The 18996-nt window shown below is 38.7% G+C and overlaps 2 protein-coding genes across 5 annotated transcripts in view; both read left to right on the forward strand.

Moving 5' to 3' along the window:
- The first annotated feature begins 1599 nt into the window (after nt 1-1599).
- PRRG4 (proline rich and Gla domain 4) lies at nt 1600-16245 on the forward strand. 3 transcript variants are annotated; one of them, XM_039355925.1, is made up of 6 exons: nt 1600-2072; nt 3100-3209; nt 5061-5224; nt 6937-6985; nt 8340-8472; nt 15287-16245. In XM_039355925.1, the coding sequence occupies exons 2-6, from the start codon at nt 3110-3112 to the stop codon at nt 15507-15509; spliced, it is 669 nt and encodes a 222-aa protein (XP_039211859.1). In that variant the 5' UTR covers nt 1600-2072; nt 3100-3109; the 3' UTR covers nt 15510-16245. The 3 variants fall into 3 exon arrangements, with proteins under 3 accessions (XP_039211859.1, XP_039211860.1, XP_039211861.1); XM_039355926.1 differs by lacking the exon at nt 1600-2072 and adding an exon at nt 2098-2369; XM_039355927.1 differs by lacking the exon at nt 1600-2072 and adding an exon at nt 2379-2601.
- Nucleotides 16246-16364: 119 nt separating this feature from the next.
- QSER1 (glutamine and serine rich 1) overlaps nt 16365-18996 on the forward strand; it is a 47096-nt gene continuing 44464 nt past the window's right edge. Inside the window, exon 1 of one of the 2 annotated variants that reach the window (XM_039355923.1) lies at nt 16365-18431. In XM_039355923.1, the coding sequence (XP_039211857.1) occupies nt 18304-18431 (128 nt within the window). In that variant the 5' untranslated portion in view covers nt 16365-18303. The remainder of the gene's footprint in view (nt 18432-18996) is intronic. The other variant, XM_039355924.1, reaches the window with a different exon arrangement.

Here is an 18996-nt window from a genome sequence, read left to right on the forward strand (position 1 = left end):
AAAAGCATGCAGATATTGCATCTGTAGAATGCAAAATCATGGTGCTTCCCTTTTTCAATGTAAATCATAAGGCCAGTTATGTCTGTTTAGCTGTGTGTCATGTATGTGTTTCACTTTGGGAGCGAGCAACTAAATTTTATTTTTGATGTGTGCAGTTGTGCCCACAGTAAAAAAAATGACAATAAAGGTTATCTTATCTCATCTCATCTCATCTTATCTTATCTTACCTTATCTTACCTTATCTTACCTTATCTTATCTTCTAAATGTTGCTGCTGTTTGATCATTTTATTATTTATTTTTGTGCCTTTGAGTCAGTATTGACTCCTGGAGAATCTTAGATAAGCCCTTGAATCTTCTTGGCAAGATTTCAAAAGTAGTTTGCCATGCCCCGCTTCCTAGGGCTGAGAGAGAGAGTAGCTTGCCCAAGGTCACCTAACTGGATTTGTGGCTCAGGCAGAGTTAGAATTCATGGTCTCCCAGTTTCTAGCCTGGTACATTAATTAAGACACCAAACTGACTCTCCTTATAATCTACTGTATATCATCAAACTAAAAAAAATCTATTATTCAATCGTATCCATTTCTCTGAGGGTACTCTAAAAATATTTAGTGTATTTTAAATCTGCTTTATAAGCATAATTTAAAAAATGAAGGGTATACAGAAAGATATCTTGTGAATCATTAATGGATACTTAGTGAATTACATACACTACTTTGCTGCAAACTGAATCCAGTTCAAACAATCACAACTGCTTTAAAATTTCACTAGAGGACACTACAATTCCAATCAGCTGCTCAGTGCACATAAGTATAAAAAAATACATAGAAAAGGAGGCTGGTAAGATGGGCCCAACGATCACAATGCCTTTGTTTGCTCATAACACAGCCATCTGGAGTAGGTCAAAACAGAGCAGTCTTGAATTTTGGAATCTTTGCTCTTTTATATAAGCAAAGCCATGCAAAAAAACCTTGAGGCAGTGGGAAGGAGAATGTCCCATAGTACCAATATCCTAGCCCAGTTCAATCTATAGTGGAAGGCAGTGCAAAACAGTGCCACATAATCCAAAATATAATCCTAAAAAATGTTTCAGAGTACTGGGTGGACGGGATTGGTTCATATTGTATAGTAAGCATAATACATTTGATTCAGCTAGTCTAGAAGCATTGTGTAATTCAACAAAGTTGCACAAAAGACAATTGGTGTAAATGTCATTATCTTTTGTGTGTACACTCACTGTTACATCACAACTAAATTAAACAACATTGTGGATTAAATTTTCAGTAGGTGAAAGGACGCAATGCATATCATACCTGCTCAGATTATCAAAGCTAATATAAATAATTCAATATGCGACCACAGCACTTCCAGTCTTTGGACTAATATAAATTGTACAGGAAAGAAGTTTATTGGTGGGCTCTTCAACTGGACTAGTAAATAATTCCAGAAGCTTTGGCGACATCAAAAAAATGTAACAGCTTATTTCATAATTTTCATAAAACACATTCATCCTAAATGTAAAAGTTAAATTGCCATAGCAACGCTACTAGTCAAATTAAGATAAAGTGAATTAAAAATAAAATTGTAGTTTATTTCAGATAGTAGCTAGGAAGGTTCTGCAACTGTAGGCAACTTCCTGAATGAGTCTTAAACTTATTTGCAATTACAGTCTTATCAAATTGCAACGCAAGGCCACCTAAATCCAACTTTCCTGGGTCCCAGGATTCCGACGAGCGTGGGTTGAACGCGTTACGCAAAGAGAGGAACAAGGACAGCAAAATGCCTTGTTTCCCAGGAGACCGTTCTGAACCCCTCTTAAGCCCAAGCACACCGACTAGGTACGAGCTGATTTAAACGTTTAAATATGCGCTCTCCTCCGCAGCTGAGTGCTCTTTCCAACCCTCCAGAGCCCGCCCGGAATTCAAGTGGGCGGTTACAAAGGCACCAGCCGTGAGATTATATGATGTCAGCCCCTCTCAGCCGTCCCGGCAGCTTTGGAAAGCTGGCTTAAGAGAGAAAAGATGCCTTCGCGGGGCGGACGAGACTTCTAACATTTGAGCACTGAACGCCACAGGTAAGGGAGCGCGAAGGCCGCAAAAAGCGGCCGTGGCCACTCGGGGGAGGGAAGGTAAACAAACAAAAAAAAAACCCCACTGAGCCTCCCACTTCCTCTTAGGATTTCCTCGAGTGACGAAATAAAGTCTCTCCAGCGAAAGAGCTTTCTGGGATTTTTGCTGTGCCGCCCGGTTACTTGCTCTGTTTCTAAATCATTTCGGACAGGGCGGATGGGCAGCGCGCCTTGAGCAGAAAGGTGTTTTTTGTTCTCTCGCCTGAGGCACTTGCTTACTTTCCTTTGTCCTGCTTGTTCAAGGTACACGCTGCCCGTCCGAATCGGTTTCTTAACGATTAAGAATGACGATTTGGCCGAAAACGAAATTAGCTTGAGAAAGAGACTTAAGAAGTTGTCAGTGGGCGTAGCTGAATCTCTGCTTCCTTCTCGCGAAGTTGCTCTGATATATTCAACTTTCTGTGAACCCACCAAGCCAGCCTCGAAAGAGCTCGTTGTAATTGCAGCTAGTCCAAGAGTGCTTGGGAAGCACTGGGTATGTTGAGGCTAGAGACTGTATTACTGAAAGGGGGGAAATCGGTGAATCCATCGGCAGGACATCGTTCTTGGCTATGTTTAAATTTGTTCCGTGAATTCTGGTTAATATCTTCAGTGCTGATTAACTATACATGTAGTTCAGTGTCTCTTGCTTTGTGAATGGGATTTTGTGAGCCAGGCAACTTTGCCATGGAAAATATTTGTGCGAAGGAAATGTGGTAGCAGAAGGGAGTAAGAATCTTGGCATATATAAACCTGTCTTCAGTACTTATATCCCTCTTTTCTTCTGATTCTTGTGTAATTTCTGGGAACAGTCCAATGCCATTTATATTATGAAATCACAATGGTTGTACAGGTTAGGCTAGTTTGTGAGAGTTCTGTAGCCTCTTTCTAATGCAGCGTTCTGACTTGTGCTAACTTGTTTCCAATATTCTGACAGCCAGATGAATCCTTTCTAAAGTCTGCTGTGACTAATCTATTAATATTTTCTTGACAGGCATCAGGCTATGTTATTTTACGTTTTGCTATTTCAGCTGCTTAGAAATTTGTCTGCATTTCCTCACTGCTCAATACAGATCAAGGAATCAAAGGGTGCAATAGAAGAAGGTAACTTATTTATATTAATCATTGTATTTTTGTATTAAAATTGTTCCTAATATGAAGGACAAAATCAAAGAAGTGTAAAATTATAATTGTATACTTCAGCCTAATCTAAATGCTGTTGCTCAAAATGATTCAGTCGGAAGGTAGTCAACCTAAAGGAATGAAACCAGAGGTTAATAGTTTTGGATTTAAACCAGTTTTTTTAAAGATAATTTCTTTTTAACTATGGTAGCATGTTTTGTTAAATATTGCAATATGTTACAACCAGTCATATGAATATGAGATCTACCCTTCCAGGAAACATCATTTTTTTGTAATGAAAGTACAATTCACCAACATCGTTACTAATCTCTTAATATAGCCAAACATTTACCAGATTTCTTCATCTGCAGCCTCTAGAGCCCTAGCTAGTTCTGAAATTCCTATATTCTTCCAGACTCAGTTTGACTGATTATATATGAAACATTTCTGTGAGGTTTTCCTTTCTTCTTTCTGTTATCACTTTAAATATACAGGTAAACCTTGACTTACAACAGCTCATTCAGTGACTGGTCAAAATTACAATGGCACTGAAAAAAGCGACATGATTTTTTTTTTCACATTTATGACCATTGCAGCATCCCCATGGTCACATCAAAATTCAGACTCTTGGTAACTGACTCATAGTTATGATGACTGCAGTGTCCCAAGATTATGTCATCATTTTTTTGACCTTCTGACAAGCAAAGTTAATAGGGAAGCCAGATTCTCTTAACAACCATGTTACTAAGTTAATAACTGCAGTGATTCACTTAACAACTGTGCCAAGAATGGTCATAAAATGAGCAAATTTCACAACTGTCTCACTTAGCAACAATTTTGGGCTCCATTGTGGTTATAAGTCAAGGACTATCTGTATTAATGTTCAGTGGTAGAATTTCATGGGGTATTATTTCTCTCCTTGAATGAAGTTTTTTTTTAAAAAAAAATAACCGTATAAAATTTGATGTTTGTCCAAATTATGAATCAAGATCTTTTTCTGGCAAACTATAGAAATAGCTTGCCATTGCTTTTTTTCCCCAGGATTTTATTTTACTTCCTGGCAGTACAGTTTTGGGATTTCTGGTCTCCCATTCAAATACCAGAGAATCAGTTTGGTGAAGAGGTTAAAGACACCAGAGTAGAAAACGGGACTGTGATTTTTAGTCCTAACAGGCATAAAAGCCAGCTGGGTAAATTTGGGCCAGTCCTTCTCTTGGCCCTAGGAAAATGGAAAACCACTTCTGGAAAAATATTGCCAAGAAAAATGCCAGGTCTTCTCCAGCCAGCCACCAGAAGTCAAGGCTGATTCAAAAGCACAAAGCAAATATACCAAATCTAAGGACTAGCCAGGTGTAACCCCATTGCCTTTCTGAGTTCAAGCCAAATTGTTCAGCTAACAGATGACAGAAATTTGCCAGACTGCTGACTGTCACCTAAACTTTTTTTAAAGTTGCCTTGGCAGACTTTAGTCTCACCAAATTTGCTAGCTCTTAATATATACCCTCTTTGGGCAAGTTCAGGTTCTTTTTAATAAATCCCTGCTGGTTATCTTCTATAATATTTTTGTAGTAAGTAACTTAGGTAAGGATGAACAATGATGCAGGCTGAAAGTTCTATACTGCTGCATGCTAATGTATCACAGATGTCAAAAGAACATGGGTATATTTTGTAGAATTAGACGTTGGTGAGATTTGCCTCTTCCCCCTTGGAAAAAAGTAATTGCCTCAATTGTTTTGTTGGCTGGGGGATTAAGGGAAAAGTTGGTGATACCATTACAAAAAAGGGGGTGATTCCATTCTTCAAAGTATTAACATTATTTTAATTATATTATAGTATTCATCCTTGCAGAGAAAGCTAATTTATTCATTGGACGGCATCTTCAATACAACCGATTTGACTTTGAACTAATAACTCAAGGAGATCTTGAAAGAGAATGTTATGAAGAGCAATGCAATTTTGAGGAAGCAAGGGAAATTTTTGAAGATCCAAGAAAGACAGTAATTATTTAACTTACAAATGCTATTGAACATTTGACATGTGCATGACTTTCAACTGATAACAAGTCAACAGTATACTCTGCATAGGAGTAGCTAGGGGTTTTTTTTTCTCATAGAACGCCCAGAACGGAGTTCTGGAACCTTTTTTGGATGGAAACTTGTAGGGTAGGCAAGGCAGGTTGTATGATATGTGTGTGAGTTCCAGCATCTTTTTTTTTTTTTTTTTTTTTTTTAGAAAAAAAGCACTGGGAGTAGCTGTTAACATTTCTTATATCCCCTAATAATGAAGCCTTCTAAGTTAGCCCTGGTCATCATTTTCTTCAGTTGTTTGAACTGTCGTGCAGGGATAGAAATTCAATTCTGGCAATAAGATTTAATAATTGTCATGATCCAACTATTTCAATTTAAATGTTTCTAAAATAACTCACAATAATTTATTTAAAATATAAAATCATCTCTCTGCCATCTTCCTCTTTCCCAGTATCAAAGACAATTGAAATTTCAAATTCAAAAATGTCTACCAATGGAATATAAGAGTTGTTCTAAAGAAATTACTGGGTTATTGATACTTTTAATGCCTAGTTTTAACATTTGAAAGCAAGTACAATTAAAAGTTGATTTGGAAAAATCTGTCTGATATATATATCAGAAAGATTTCTCTCTCCCATATTTGGGCAACAGGGTGTAACATACAGCATTCTAGATAACTCCTCCCCTGTTTCTTCCCTCCCTAACACAGCTGGCAAAAGTGAGACAGAACCTGTGGCCTAGAGGTTAATACATCTGCCTAACATGCAGACAGCCCAGGTTCGAATCTCAGAAGGGTATGTCTGGTTGAAAAGAGCTAAAGAGTTCGAAATAGCTATTCCAGTTCTCCCTTAATTCTTTGCTAGCAATCCAAATTTTAGATAGATAGATAGATAGATAGATAGATAGATATAGATATAGATATATAGTGTGTATGTGTCTGTGTTTTCTGAGGTTTTTGTGGGTGTTTGTATGTAGGTCTTTGTTTGTTTGGGTTTTCTCCCGCGTCAAATTGGAAGTGTCTTGGCGACGTTTCGACGAAGTCCCATTCGTCATCTTCAGGCTGGCGTTTTCAGCTTCTTGCTTCCAGGAGCAATGTGTGATCGTAGCTGTTTCTTCCTTTTAACTGCTAGTGGGGGTATGAACTGATTGGATGGGAGCTTGGCTGTGTTCTGACTGGGTGGAGGTGTGTTCTGATTGGTTAGGGGCTTGGCTGTGCTCTGATTGGATGGGAGGTTGGCTGTGCTCTGATTGGATGGGGGAGTGTTCTGTTTGGGTGGGGGCTTTGTTGTGCTCGGGTTAGTCTGAGTTGCAGGGGGATGTGAGATGGTGAGATTCATTGCTGTTTGGCTTCGCGTTCGTGGTCGTGCCTCATCTTCATGGTGGGTGTCAGTTTGCTTCATGTATGGATTGGAGGGGTTTAAAGTGGCTAATGATGCAGCTGTGGTCTGGCTTCTGGTTTGTGGTCGTGCCTCATCATCGGTGTGGGTTTGGGTTTGCTTTTTGCATGGATGTGTGGTGGTGACATCCTTTGTGGTTTTTGTGAATGTGGATCTGGTGTCATTCTTTGTGTTAGGGACTTGTTTGTCAAATGGCGCCTACCAGCCATTTGGAAACCCGCCCTTATTAGCCTATATATATATATGTGTGTGCTCATCTAAGCATATTTGTTTTTGTTTTCTTAGATGTCTTTTTGGAATGAATATACTCTTAGGGGTCCTGGCTCAAAAACAGGTAAGGCAAAAACAATATAGTGATGTATCAATTTTTTTCACATATAGTATCTTGGTTTATTCTCCTGTCTGTGATGAATTACAGCTATTCTTTCAGTAGATATGGCATACAATAGATCCAAGCTGTAATCAGTGTATTCATCTTCAATAAGAAATTTGTGGCGGTTCTTCTGATGGACACAGCAGAAGGAATTGTTAAAACTATGATATTGGCAAAAATGATTACATTTATACTAGAAAAGGGTAGTCACAGTATTACAACTTGATATTTTCTTTTTTAAATACTATATTTTATAATATGGAATCTCCTCCCCAAATCTTTCTTAAGCTACTGGGGCAAATTGGAAGGGTATTAATATAAAACTTTTTGGGTTGACCCCTTGCAAGAATTTCTTAATAGAAGATACTTAAAATAGACTGCCACTGGTCAGGTTGAACTTCCTGACATGTCCTAATCCATCTAGTTGGGGGGTTTTAGGCATTCTTCAAAGGACAATTCTCTTCAGTTGGAGCAAAGAAGGAATATTTTGTGTTGACTGAGTTAACACATGGGACGCGAGCTTATTGCTGCAGGAATGGCAAAGAGGTAAAAAGCCACTATTTTCTCCTCCACTTTCCTTTCTCCTGCCTGCCTTCAATTGCTACAGCTTGGGGGGGGGGGGGGACCCTGGTACCCAAGACTTTTTATAATGGAAAAGCTAAGCAGAGAGATTTGCTTGGGACTCAGAGAGTTCTACTTACACCCCACAGAAAGGATCTTTGGGTCTTCCTGCCTAAAGGCCAGAAAATTATCATACAAAGTCAACAAAGTTTACTAAAAATGGAAGCATAGAGGAAAAATAAGGCAACCACCCCCCCCCCTCTCTCTCTCTCTCACACACACACACACACACACAGAAGCCCGGTAAAACTAATCACATTACCTCCTTGAATATGTTGTTGGGTTTTAGCAAGTTTTGAGAGTTTCTTGTACAGAGAAAAGTCTGCCTCTCCTTCTTGTGCATTTCTGTGCAGCCTTTATTTTTGTCCTTCCTCCATTTTATGGAATGTAAAAATAATTGAAAGCCTCTTTGGGCAAAACAGTGGTCTCCCCAGTCACGGAGACTGCTTCACCTCTGACTGTTACTTGTCACCTAATTCTTTAGCATTTAAGAGATATAATTGTACTTCAAAAGATGCATAATGGGTATATTGCTTTTATAAATCTAGAAAATAACTTAAGGAATTTATTCCTTATATTTATTGGCGTACTGTGATCACATTTTCTGGCAATACTGGATTAAAGTGTGATTTAGGGTAGATCAGGAAACAATGAGAGGATCCAGTACACTTAACAGCCTTTCCTCTTTGTGCAGGTGGCAAAGCAGCAGAGAAGATTGACGTTATAGGACTTTTGACTGGACTGATTGCAATTGGAGTACTATTGATTATACTTGGATTGCTTATTTATTACCTGTGCCAAAGAAAATGCAAACCAAGGTTACCAGGGTAAGAAAATAAATGTTATAGTTACCAATATCATTTTCAGTGTTAATACCAACATCAAACATATTGTATCAGGACATATTTCGTATTTGTTTACATTTGCCAATTATATCCTGCATAGATTTGTGCTATATGTAGCATAAATTGGTGAGGTAACAAGAGGCTTGAAGAACAAATATAGTGTCAATATTCAAAAAGGTGAGGATGATTGACCCAGGAAATTACAGCTAGTTTAATGTCTCTAATGGGCAATCTATAATAGATAAGATTGTCAACGAGCCATGATGCAAAGAATGCTACCATTCTTTGGAGTAAGCATGAATTTGTGAAGAACAAGTTAGATTCACCTCAGGGTTTTTTTTTTAATGATTAGTGACTAGTTTAACAGATGAAAGGAAAGCTGTAAGAGTAGTATATTATATTGTTAATACATTGGATGAATAAATATGGATTAGACAGTAATAGGATCTGAAACATTTGCAACTATCTGAATAAGTACACTCAGAGAGTGTTCATAAATGGTTCTAGGTGTTCAGGAAGGGAAACATTGATAATCTGGTGCTGTTTGCATTTCGTGGCCCAATGCTTTTCACATCTTTATAAATGACTTGGAATATACAGAGATCAAATGTATGCATATTAAATTTGTAGATGACACCGGATGATGGGAATTGACTAATACTATAGACAAAAGCACAATTCGAAACAACCTCAACAGGCACAAAGAAAATTTGACAGGAAGATATTCAAATGTAAGGTCATGTGCTTGAATAGATAAAGCATTAGAAGACTGACTTGGCAGATAAGATTCCAATAAAGGAGATTATTTGTAGTTCAGGGTTGAAATGAGGGGTCCTTGGTGCTCTTTGAGTTTGTTGTTTTCTTCCAGACATTTCATTACCCAGACTAGGTAACATCTTCAATGCTAGTAAGGATTGGTGTTTGCTCTCAATTTATATTCTAGTGCAGTGGTTCTCAACCTTTCTAATGCCGCGACCCCATAATACAGTTCCCCATGTTGTGGTGACCCCCAACCACTTATACATCACCGGGTGCCAGGGCGTGGCCAAAGAAAAGGGGGGGAAAATGGCGGACAGCCTTGTTTGGCGACCCCCGTGAAATGGTCGTTCGACCCCAAATGGGGTCCCGACCCACAGGTTGAGAACCACTGTTCTAGTGGCTTGCCCTGTCAATATTAGTGGTCTTAGAGATTCTTTGGTTGGGCTGTTTGCTGTTGGCTTGTTTGGTAGTTCCTCGATTGGGGTATTGTTTACTTGATTGTTAGCCTGATGTTAATTTTGGGTTAATCTACGCTTATCTGAGTGCTGGTCCGCAAGTGTTTTAATCTTTTTGTTCCCATTTTGGCTTGTTGATTGTCTCTTTTGAATAGTTTATAGATATTGTTTATGTCTATGTATCTACTGATGGCTAATTCGTCAAAGTACAAGGCTTCCACAAATTCCCTAGCATTTTTGGACTTGGTTTAGGATGGTCACAGTTTCCCAATTGAAACTATGGTTAAATCTGTCCATATGTTATAAAATTAAAGAGCTTTTATCATGTCTTTTGACTGCTAGTTGGAGTTCATGGATGCATTCTGTTTATTCTACATAGTTGCTGTTGCACTCATTGCACTGTATGTTGTAGATGACTCCTATTTTTTCTTCTGGGGCTGGGTCTTTTGGTTTACTTAAGATGTTTTGAAGGTTTTTAGTTGGCTTATGTGCCACACTGATTCCATGTGGTTGTAGTAGTTTGTTGGTGGTTTCAAAGATGTTCTTGATGTATAGCAATGTTAACTGAATTTCAATCAATTGAAAGGATTATGGATTACATAAACCTATGCCTAACCATATACTTTCAATTTGATGGACAAACTTACCAACAAAGTAAAGGTCCTATGGGATCACTGCTTTTAGGACTTATAGCAGAGGTTGTTATGCAATCTCTAGAAGCCATAGCAGTTCCACAAACACAAGCCAAAATAGGAATCAGATTTGTAGATGATACCTTCACCATGATAAAAAAGACCAGTTAAGAGAACATCCACAATTCCATCAACATCTTCAAAAGAATCTAGTTTGCCAGAGAAAAAGAAAACTTCAACTCACTACCCTTCTTGAACATCCTGATCAGCAGAGACCACAATGGCAAATTAAAAACACGTGTACAGAAAAACCACCCACACCAACTAAATGTTGTACTACCGAAACAACAACCCAACCTCTGATAAAAGAAGCTGCATAAGAACTAAAGGAAACAGAGCATCTATACAACATATTCCAACAAAATAGATATCCACACAACTTTATCAAAGGTTCCTGACCACTCAACCCAGTACAGCACAGCTAACACAAGCCCTAAAAGAATAACACTGCCATACATCAGATAATCTCAGAAACTACCAACAGACTACTACAACCACATGGAATCAGTATAGCACACAAGCCAACAAAAGCCCTTCAAAACATCTTAAGTAACCCAAAAGATCCAGCAGCCCTAGGAATCATCTACAACAATCAGTGTAATGACTGCAACAGCCACTATGTATGACATACAGGCAGAAGACCAGCAGAATGCATCCATGAACACCAACTAGCTGACAGAATACATGATGAAAACTGTTTAATTTCACAATACTCGGACAGGCTTAACCATAGTTTTAATTTGGAAACAATGACCATCCTAGACCAAGCCATGTTCAAAACCACTAGGGAATTTCTAGCAACCTGGCACTCTGACAAATCAGCCATCAATAGACACAGAGACATAAATAATATCCATATACTATGCAAAGGAGACAATCAACAAGCCAAAAAGGGAACAAAAAGACTAAAATACCTTTCCACCAGCAATCAACACTCAGATGAGCATAGATTATCAGACTAACAATCAAATAAACAATTCCCCAATCAAGGAACTGTCGAACAAATCAACAGTAAACAGCCTAACCAAAGAACCTGTAAAACTACCTCCACCAACACTGACAGGACAAGCCCCTAGAATATAAACCGAGAGCAAACCCCCACTTCTTACTAGCATTGATGTTACCTACTTTCAGTAATGAAATTTCTGCAAGCAAACAATGAAACTCAGAGCACCAAGGACCCCTCACAAATAAAATTTGAGGATTTAAAAGAACTTGCAGTCCACTAATAATTAGGAATTGAAGGATAAAATGAATATGGATAATAGTAAACAGGAATTTAGAAAGTGACATTATGCTGAGTCCAAATGTTGGTTTATGTAATTCAGTAGGAACTCTTCAATTCTCCAGGGTTTCATTTTGGATTATTTTCAGCCCTAGCTAGATGCAGCATTGCAACAGGTCTTGAATCTGTGACTTTTTTCTTACGCATTGCATAAAATCTCTCTGAGTCATAATTCCTTCCAGAAATTTCCTAATAGATTAAATAAATTGAAATTATGTGATAGTTTCATAAAGATTAAATAACATATTAAAACTTCTATATTTGTACAGATGTTTCCTTGGATATTGAAATATGAGTAGTGAAAATTAACAATTCATATTTTCTGGCAGTTAAGGAGGCTAATGTTCCAAACCTGAAAATAAAAAAAGCATATTTTTTTATAACACATGCATTACAATGTACATCTTGTTAAATCAGTTGTCTTCCTAAATGAAAAAGCTTATCCTTAGTACCATCAGTTTGTAAAGCATATCTAGTATAGGATTGTTCCTTGAATGTTGATTTTAGAATGTGCTGATCTTTAAACAAGTGATTGGTTAGTTACTGAGGTCATCCTTTAACATGTTCTTCAGTAACAAACCATTGTGGGCGAGACCTTTAATCCTTGCAAATAGTTTTTACTTGATAGCCTATGAAGGTATGAAGCAACTTTTTAAAAATTGGATGAGTAGATATTGAGCAACAACATAGTATGACTGTTCACCAGTAATATTTTTACTAAAAAGGAATGTTTGAACATTATTTGTTTGTAATTAATCCTTTGAATCAATTACAGCAAGCTCTAAACATCATGGCAGGTAATATCAACAAAACTCTCTTTTCAGCTTCTGTGGAATATTATCTTTTCAAATTGTTACAAGGTAAAGAAGAGACATATCTCACACCATTGTGTCCAGCAGTGAATTCATAGTAGTAACTTCAGCAGCCTTCAGTAGTCTTTAATAATCAAAGACCTTAACCCTTTATACAAAAGTAGCATTTCATTTTGTCTTTTAGAAAATCACTAGTGATGTCAGAAGTTTACTTCTTTTATAATTGTCATTTGGCTTCTTTAAATAGCAAACACGATTTCTGTCTCCAAATACTATGAGATGTTGTGGTCTACAAACGATGACAATATGATAACTCGTTGCCCACATCTATTAGCCTGTGCCATTTGAAATGTGTACTTTAAAAATGTTTTTATGTTTCTGTATAACTATTTTGTTTTCATGCTGATCCTATCTGTTCATTATTGCATAGAACAAATAAGTGTCCCATTAATAATGATATATGTAAGGATATATTAATCATCATATTTGATATAACTATTTCATTGGCTGTGTTTTGTCCTAAATTCCAGCTGTTTTTGTTATTTCCCCTAGAAAGATTTGCATTCTTGTAATAAGATGTCATTTCTTATGAACTTTATAAGAGTTTAAAATGTCATGTGAAAAGTTAGTGAAGTTAATGTTTAATTCAACTTAATCTCTATTTTCAGCTAATATTAGATTAATACATAAATGTATAAAATACAGTGAATTGCCTATTAGCATTATTTTATTTTCAAATGCAATGTCTTTTTACCATTAACCCAAGAATATGTGATTATATATAATTATCCTGTATTACCTGCAAACTGTGTTTTATTTCTTAATCAGTTTCTGGAATAACATTTTACCAATTACCAGATTTATTATTCTCAACTCCCACATGTAAACTACTTTATAAGTCAGTGCATTGTAACCATATCAGAATACCCGAAAGGAGAAATAATCAGTGAAAGCAGATAGTTTTTGTTGATCAAAGGAGAACAAAAATGATATGAAATAAACCTGAAATAAGAAATATTTGAAAGCTTCTAAAAATTGAGTTTAGACATTAGAGCAGTATAGTGTGTAGTTATAAGAAGTAGCCTGCATAGCAATGGTAGTGCTCTTAAAGTAGCTTTGTGAACCTGTTTTCAAGCCAACTGTGTTCAAGTTGTCCATGTTTTAAAAAGGTTACTGAGTTACTTTGGACCAGTCATTTTCAATTTAACCTACTTCAGAGGAATTCTTCTGGGATTAAAATGAAGGCAATCCTCATTTTTGGATGCCTTAAGCTCTGGCAGAAAATAAACCACAGACTCTGAGAACTAGGTTGCATTAATCTGGAAACAAAATCAGATTGTTTTTTTAAAAAAATATTTTCATTTAACAGTGCCGTATATTCCGGTGTATACGGCGACCCGGCGTATAAGACGACCCCCGATTCGACGCCGAGTTGCAAGACGATCGACGCTGAGTCGCATGCCTAGAAAGTCATTTTATATGCCAGAAACTACCAGTGTTTCCAGCATATAAGACGATCGACGCCAAGTTGAATACCTGGAAAGTCGTCTTATACGCCGGAAACTACCTTTTTTTCCGGTGTATAAGTCGACTTGGCGTATAAGATGACCCCCGAATTCGGCGCCTGTTTCAACGCTCTCAAAAGTCATCTTATATGCCAAATTATACGATAATTATTCCTCCAAATACAGTAATTACCAAGAGGCATCTTTTAAAAATAAATAAAATTCAATAAAAATAATTCCAGAGCCCCTAATTCAATATAAAATGATTTCAAGAAACTTTACAATTCAAATGTCCAGAGTAGTTAATTTTTATCCTAAAATCCTATTGCCATTAAAATCTCTGATGGGTTTATAAATAATTTATGGAACTTAACAGTTTTAACAGCAGAAATGGCCTTGATTTTGAAATTAATGTCTACTTGCTTCTGTATCTCATCTTAAAGAAGCCTCTTGGAAATCTTGTTATCTCTTAAAAGTGCACAGAAAACAAACATGAATATTCCTGTTAGAATGAAACATTAGGCTATGAGATTTTAACATAAATGTTTGGATTTAAAGTTCATAGTATCCATGACCAAACTAGAATTATAATTTTGGCTTAAATGAAAATGAGCCATTCTGATCTGGCTTCTTCAGCTACTTGGCAAGGCTAACAAATATGGTGATATCATCCATTCTTTGTTTAGCATTACATATCAATCAGGAATTTGGGCTTGTTTTTCTTGGAATAAGTAAACCCATAAGCATTTTTTTCCCTTAGTTTGTGCTCTGATGTTGTATTCAGAGGTTACTGTTGTTGCAATTTAACAAATCACAGATGTTTCTTTCCATCAGCAAATGTTAAGGGAAGTAGAGGGTTGCCTGATCCAAAACTTTTTTCAGAGTATTGATTCACTACAAGGTATATATGACCCTGATTTCATAGGAAGGACACTTCATCACTCTCAAAAAATTATTTACGAATCTGTATGACTTTCACATCATCATTCCATGGTGTATCACATGATCTAAAGAATGTACAGAGGCAAATATTGGGAAGCTGGACTTCTTAAAGAAAAAGAACTTTACCTTTCTCAAAGTACAGCACTATCTTTTCCAATGTGACTTCTTTTAGATGTATTGGGATTAATATTCTCAAAATTCCCACCCTGGAAGATGTTAATAAGGTTGTATTAACTAATTTCTAAACTAGGAAGCTGAAAATATTGTTAACTGTTTCAATTGATTTATCAGCCTGATTTTTGACTGTTCTTATTCATCAAAGTTGTTTTTTTTATTATTATTCTAGGCACAGAAGCAGCAGAAGGCATAATTGTTCCATCATCTTCCAAAGGCAAGAAGAGTTTGCTTTAAATCCTGTTCCTCCTTGCAGTACAGGACAGATAGGATTGCCAACTTATGATCAAGCAATGGCATTAAGAGAAAACTATGATTCTCCACCTCCACCGTATCCTGGAAGTTCAGGAAAGTTCAAAGTGTTCAAGAAGTCTCTCTCACTTCCAGGTCCTTAATGAACAAACATGACCTTTGTTGAGACTGTTGAGAATTAGTCTTAATAAAAGATGTGCAGCTGAAATGCTACAGTATAGCATTCTAAGACAGTGAAAAGAATCTTTGAAGATGCCTACGATGGACTAAATGGTGTCAGGTAACAAGGAATCCATTTCTCCAATGTTCTGATAATTAAGGTTGAAAGACTCCTTTTATGATATTTCCATTTATATGTGAAAACCTATACTGAACTTGGCTCCTGTGCATTTTGAGCCATTGAGTAAACTGATGTGCAGTTTTTCCTGTTTTTTATAACAGAAAAATTTTATTTCCAGTTCTAAAAATTGCACTAGTTTTCTATTTTAGAAGAAAAAATATTTTTCTTTTGAATTTTCTCCCATGATAAAAATGTATTTGTGTCAGTTTTTGATTCCTGGTGATCGCCTGATCTAGTCCTTACAGTTGTTGGTAATAATGTTGGCAGAAGTGCCTTGCCATTGCTGCCTTTCTAGGGCTAAGAGAAAGTGACTGGGCCTATTTCACCTTTGTGCCTATGGTAGATTAGAACTTAGTCTCCTGGTTTCTGCCCGATGCCTTAATCACTACACCAAACTGGCTCTCCTGTGATAAAAATGCTAACACATTGAAATTTCAATTATCTAATTGAATATTTGATCTATTTCTTATATTAGGAAGAATATATCCATGTGGGTGTTATCAATAAGTTTTTATAAATAAAATAACTATTTGTACCTAGTCTGTTTTCTTTGTTAATGCCAATTAAATAATGAATCTGAAAGAAAATGTCTAATATCTGAAAAACTGCCTTGCTATATGAAGCCAAAGATCAATTTAGATGTTAAACAGACTTTCATGAGAAGCTCACAAACAAGACACGATGTAAAAGCTACTCTTTCATTACTTATTTGAAGGGCAATATGGCTGCAAGATGGGATTGGGTACAGCAAACAAAGTGCATCTGGATTTTCAGAGGGCTTAAGTTCTTTAAAAACAAAAGACAGACTTATTTCAAGGCACTATTAGTTGCTATCTAGTCAGCAACCAGATTTTTTCCCATGGCAATCTGTTCCTAACCTGGTTCTTCAAGTTTTTCAAAGATGACTGTGACTACCATTTTTGCTTCTCACCTAAGAATGACAGAAAAAAGTCTTCAATTTTCAGCCCACATAGTCCAAAGGAATTCTAAGGGCTGTGAAATGCTTGGCACTGCAGCTTACCAATCTTTGTTCTGAAAGAAAATGTTACATGACGAAGCTTTGAGCCACTAAAATGTTAAACCAATGTCTCTGCCATACAAGGTTGTTAGACTTGCCATAGAGGCCATTTCTGCAGACCATTCTACTACAACTTGAATCCTTTGTAGTCCTCCTTTGTCAAAATATTAAACACAAGATGGTTTCATCTATTTCCTCTGCACAATTCATAGTGGCAATATTGTATCTCAAAGTCTGTGTCTTCCTTTTCAATGAATAAAACTTCAAATTCAAACTTCCATATTTGAAAGTAGGTCCTTACATGCCAGCATAAATATCACAAACTTCCCTCAGCTGTTAATCTCAAACTGCATTGAACTTGATTTCCTACTATCCCCAGCTGCTCTCTAGGCACCAGCACAAAAGTTGGAAAAGTCAGTAGTATGGCACTTCTCCGCTGAAAAGATGCATTTTATTTTTTCAGCATTCATTTTTACATTATTTTGTTATTGCTTCCTATAATTCTCAAACAAAAATGTTTGTGTAACTGTATCAGAACCATCAAGCACAGAAGCATGCAGTGATTTAGCAGACAGGGACAGGATTCTCCTAACTTAAACATTGGAAGTATTTAAAATACAATTTATGAAGTTCCACTGTTCAGATATTTTACTTCACACACTTTCTGAATTAGTAAATATATGTGTAAAGAAAAATTTCCACACCTTTCTTTTGAATCTTCAGACACGTTTTCCCATTACCTTGCCATCAACCTTAGATTTTCATCATGTACAGGTATACTTAATAAAGAGACACTAAGAATTCAAATCACATTTCTAGTGTACAATTCTAAGATACTGTACGTTAAATTTACAGCACGCATAAACGGGAAGAGAGAAAATGGGTCGTTTTAAGCTGACAAGCAACGTGGTCACGAAGCCACTTCATGCGTTATTTGATTAGCCTTTTGTAGAAGAACATTTCATAAGCAAAGGCGTAAAGAGATTACAAATCCCAGCAAAGCTTTTCACGTACAGGCGTTGTAGAGATGAAAACCTCCCCCTCCCCTCCCCAGCGCTTCATTTCGCAACCGCGGGAACAAAGTGAGCCGGAGCAACCCCTTTGCGCTCCCGCTCGGCGTCTTTCTCCTTGCTGTAGGCGCCCTCTTCTTTCTCCTGCTACGGCTACTACTCCAGCTCACCGGCCGCAGCAGGAAGAGCAGCGGCGGCGGGCGTCGTTTCTCGTGTCCTGAAGCTGATCGGCCCCAGTCAATTGCAGCAGGGTGGGAGGGGCAGCCTGGGAAAGCCACAGCCCGACATGGGTCTTCGGCGAAGCGGCTCGCAGCCCTCGCTGCCAACTTGGCCGCGGCGCGCCGCAGCTCTCCGGGTTCTAAGCCGCTCTCCCGCCTCTCGCAGCGGAAATTGAGGGGAGGACCGGGTGGGGGGGTGGCCGCCGCAGCTGCCCTCCTCCTGCGAGCGGGAAGGGGGAGTCGTCCCACTCTACACGGTCCCTGCAGCCGCCCCCCCTCCCCGCCCCGGCTGGCCGCTCCTTGCGCGCCAGGCCCCGAGCGCAGCCCGGCGTCCCCTCCTTTCCCACTCGGATGATGGACAGGAACTACCCACCAGCCCCCAGCTACCCTGATCCATTGGGTTCGGCCACCGCTGCCGCCTCTTCGCAACCCGCCACCGTCTGGGCCTATGAACGGGGCGTCAGCAGCCTCAAGCCCAGGTAAGGAGGGTCTGTCCCTCGCCAGCCCGGGGGGCTGCGTCAGGAAAGGCCGGGGATTGAGACGAGGCCTGCCGTCCCTCGCGCGCCCGCGGGACCTGCTCGCAGTTCCTTCGCCTCCTCCTCCTCCCAGGTTGGGCGGCTTCCCTGCTCCGTGGCGTGGCGTGGCGTGGGACGGAGAAGAGAGGTCTTCCGGCGAGGAGAGGATAGAGGCGCGTCTCCGGTAGGGGAGCACTAGGGCCCTCGGGATCCCCATTGCTCGGAGCTCAAGCGGGGATTTTGGAGGGGCGTAGCGAGGTGCGTGGAGGGAGTTTTAGGGACAATGAAAGCAGGAGGCGTTGCGAGGTGCAAATAGAGGAGAGACGCAGGGGAATTCCTGGCTGCCATGTAACCCCGAGCCTCCTTTCCTCTCTTCCCACCATAACACACACGCGCGCGGGCGCGCGCTCTTTCGGTCGGGAAAAGCGTGTAGTTTACCCCCCCCCCCAGACACACACACCCGGGAGAAGAGTTCAGCATGACAGAAACCCCCCCTGTCCCCCTCCTTCCGTTTCCAGGGTGCCCTCGT

Source organism: Crotalus tigris, unplaced genomic scaffold (genome assembly GCF_016545835.1).
Source record: "Crotalus tigris isolate CLP2741 ecotype Arizona unplaced genomic scaffold, ASM1654583v1 scf7180000018777.2418813, whole genome shotgun sequence".
Classification (NCBI taxonomy): domain Eukaryota; kingdom Metazoa; phylum Chordata; class Lepidosauria; order Squamata; family Viperidae; genus Crotalus; species Crotalus tigris.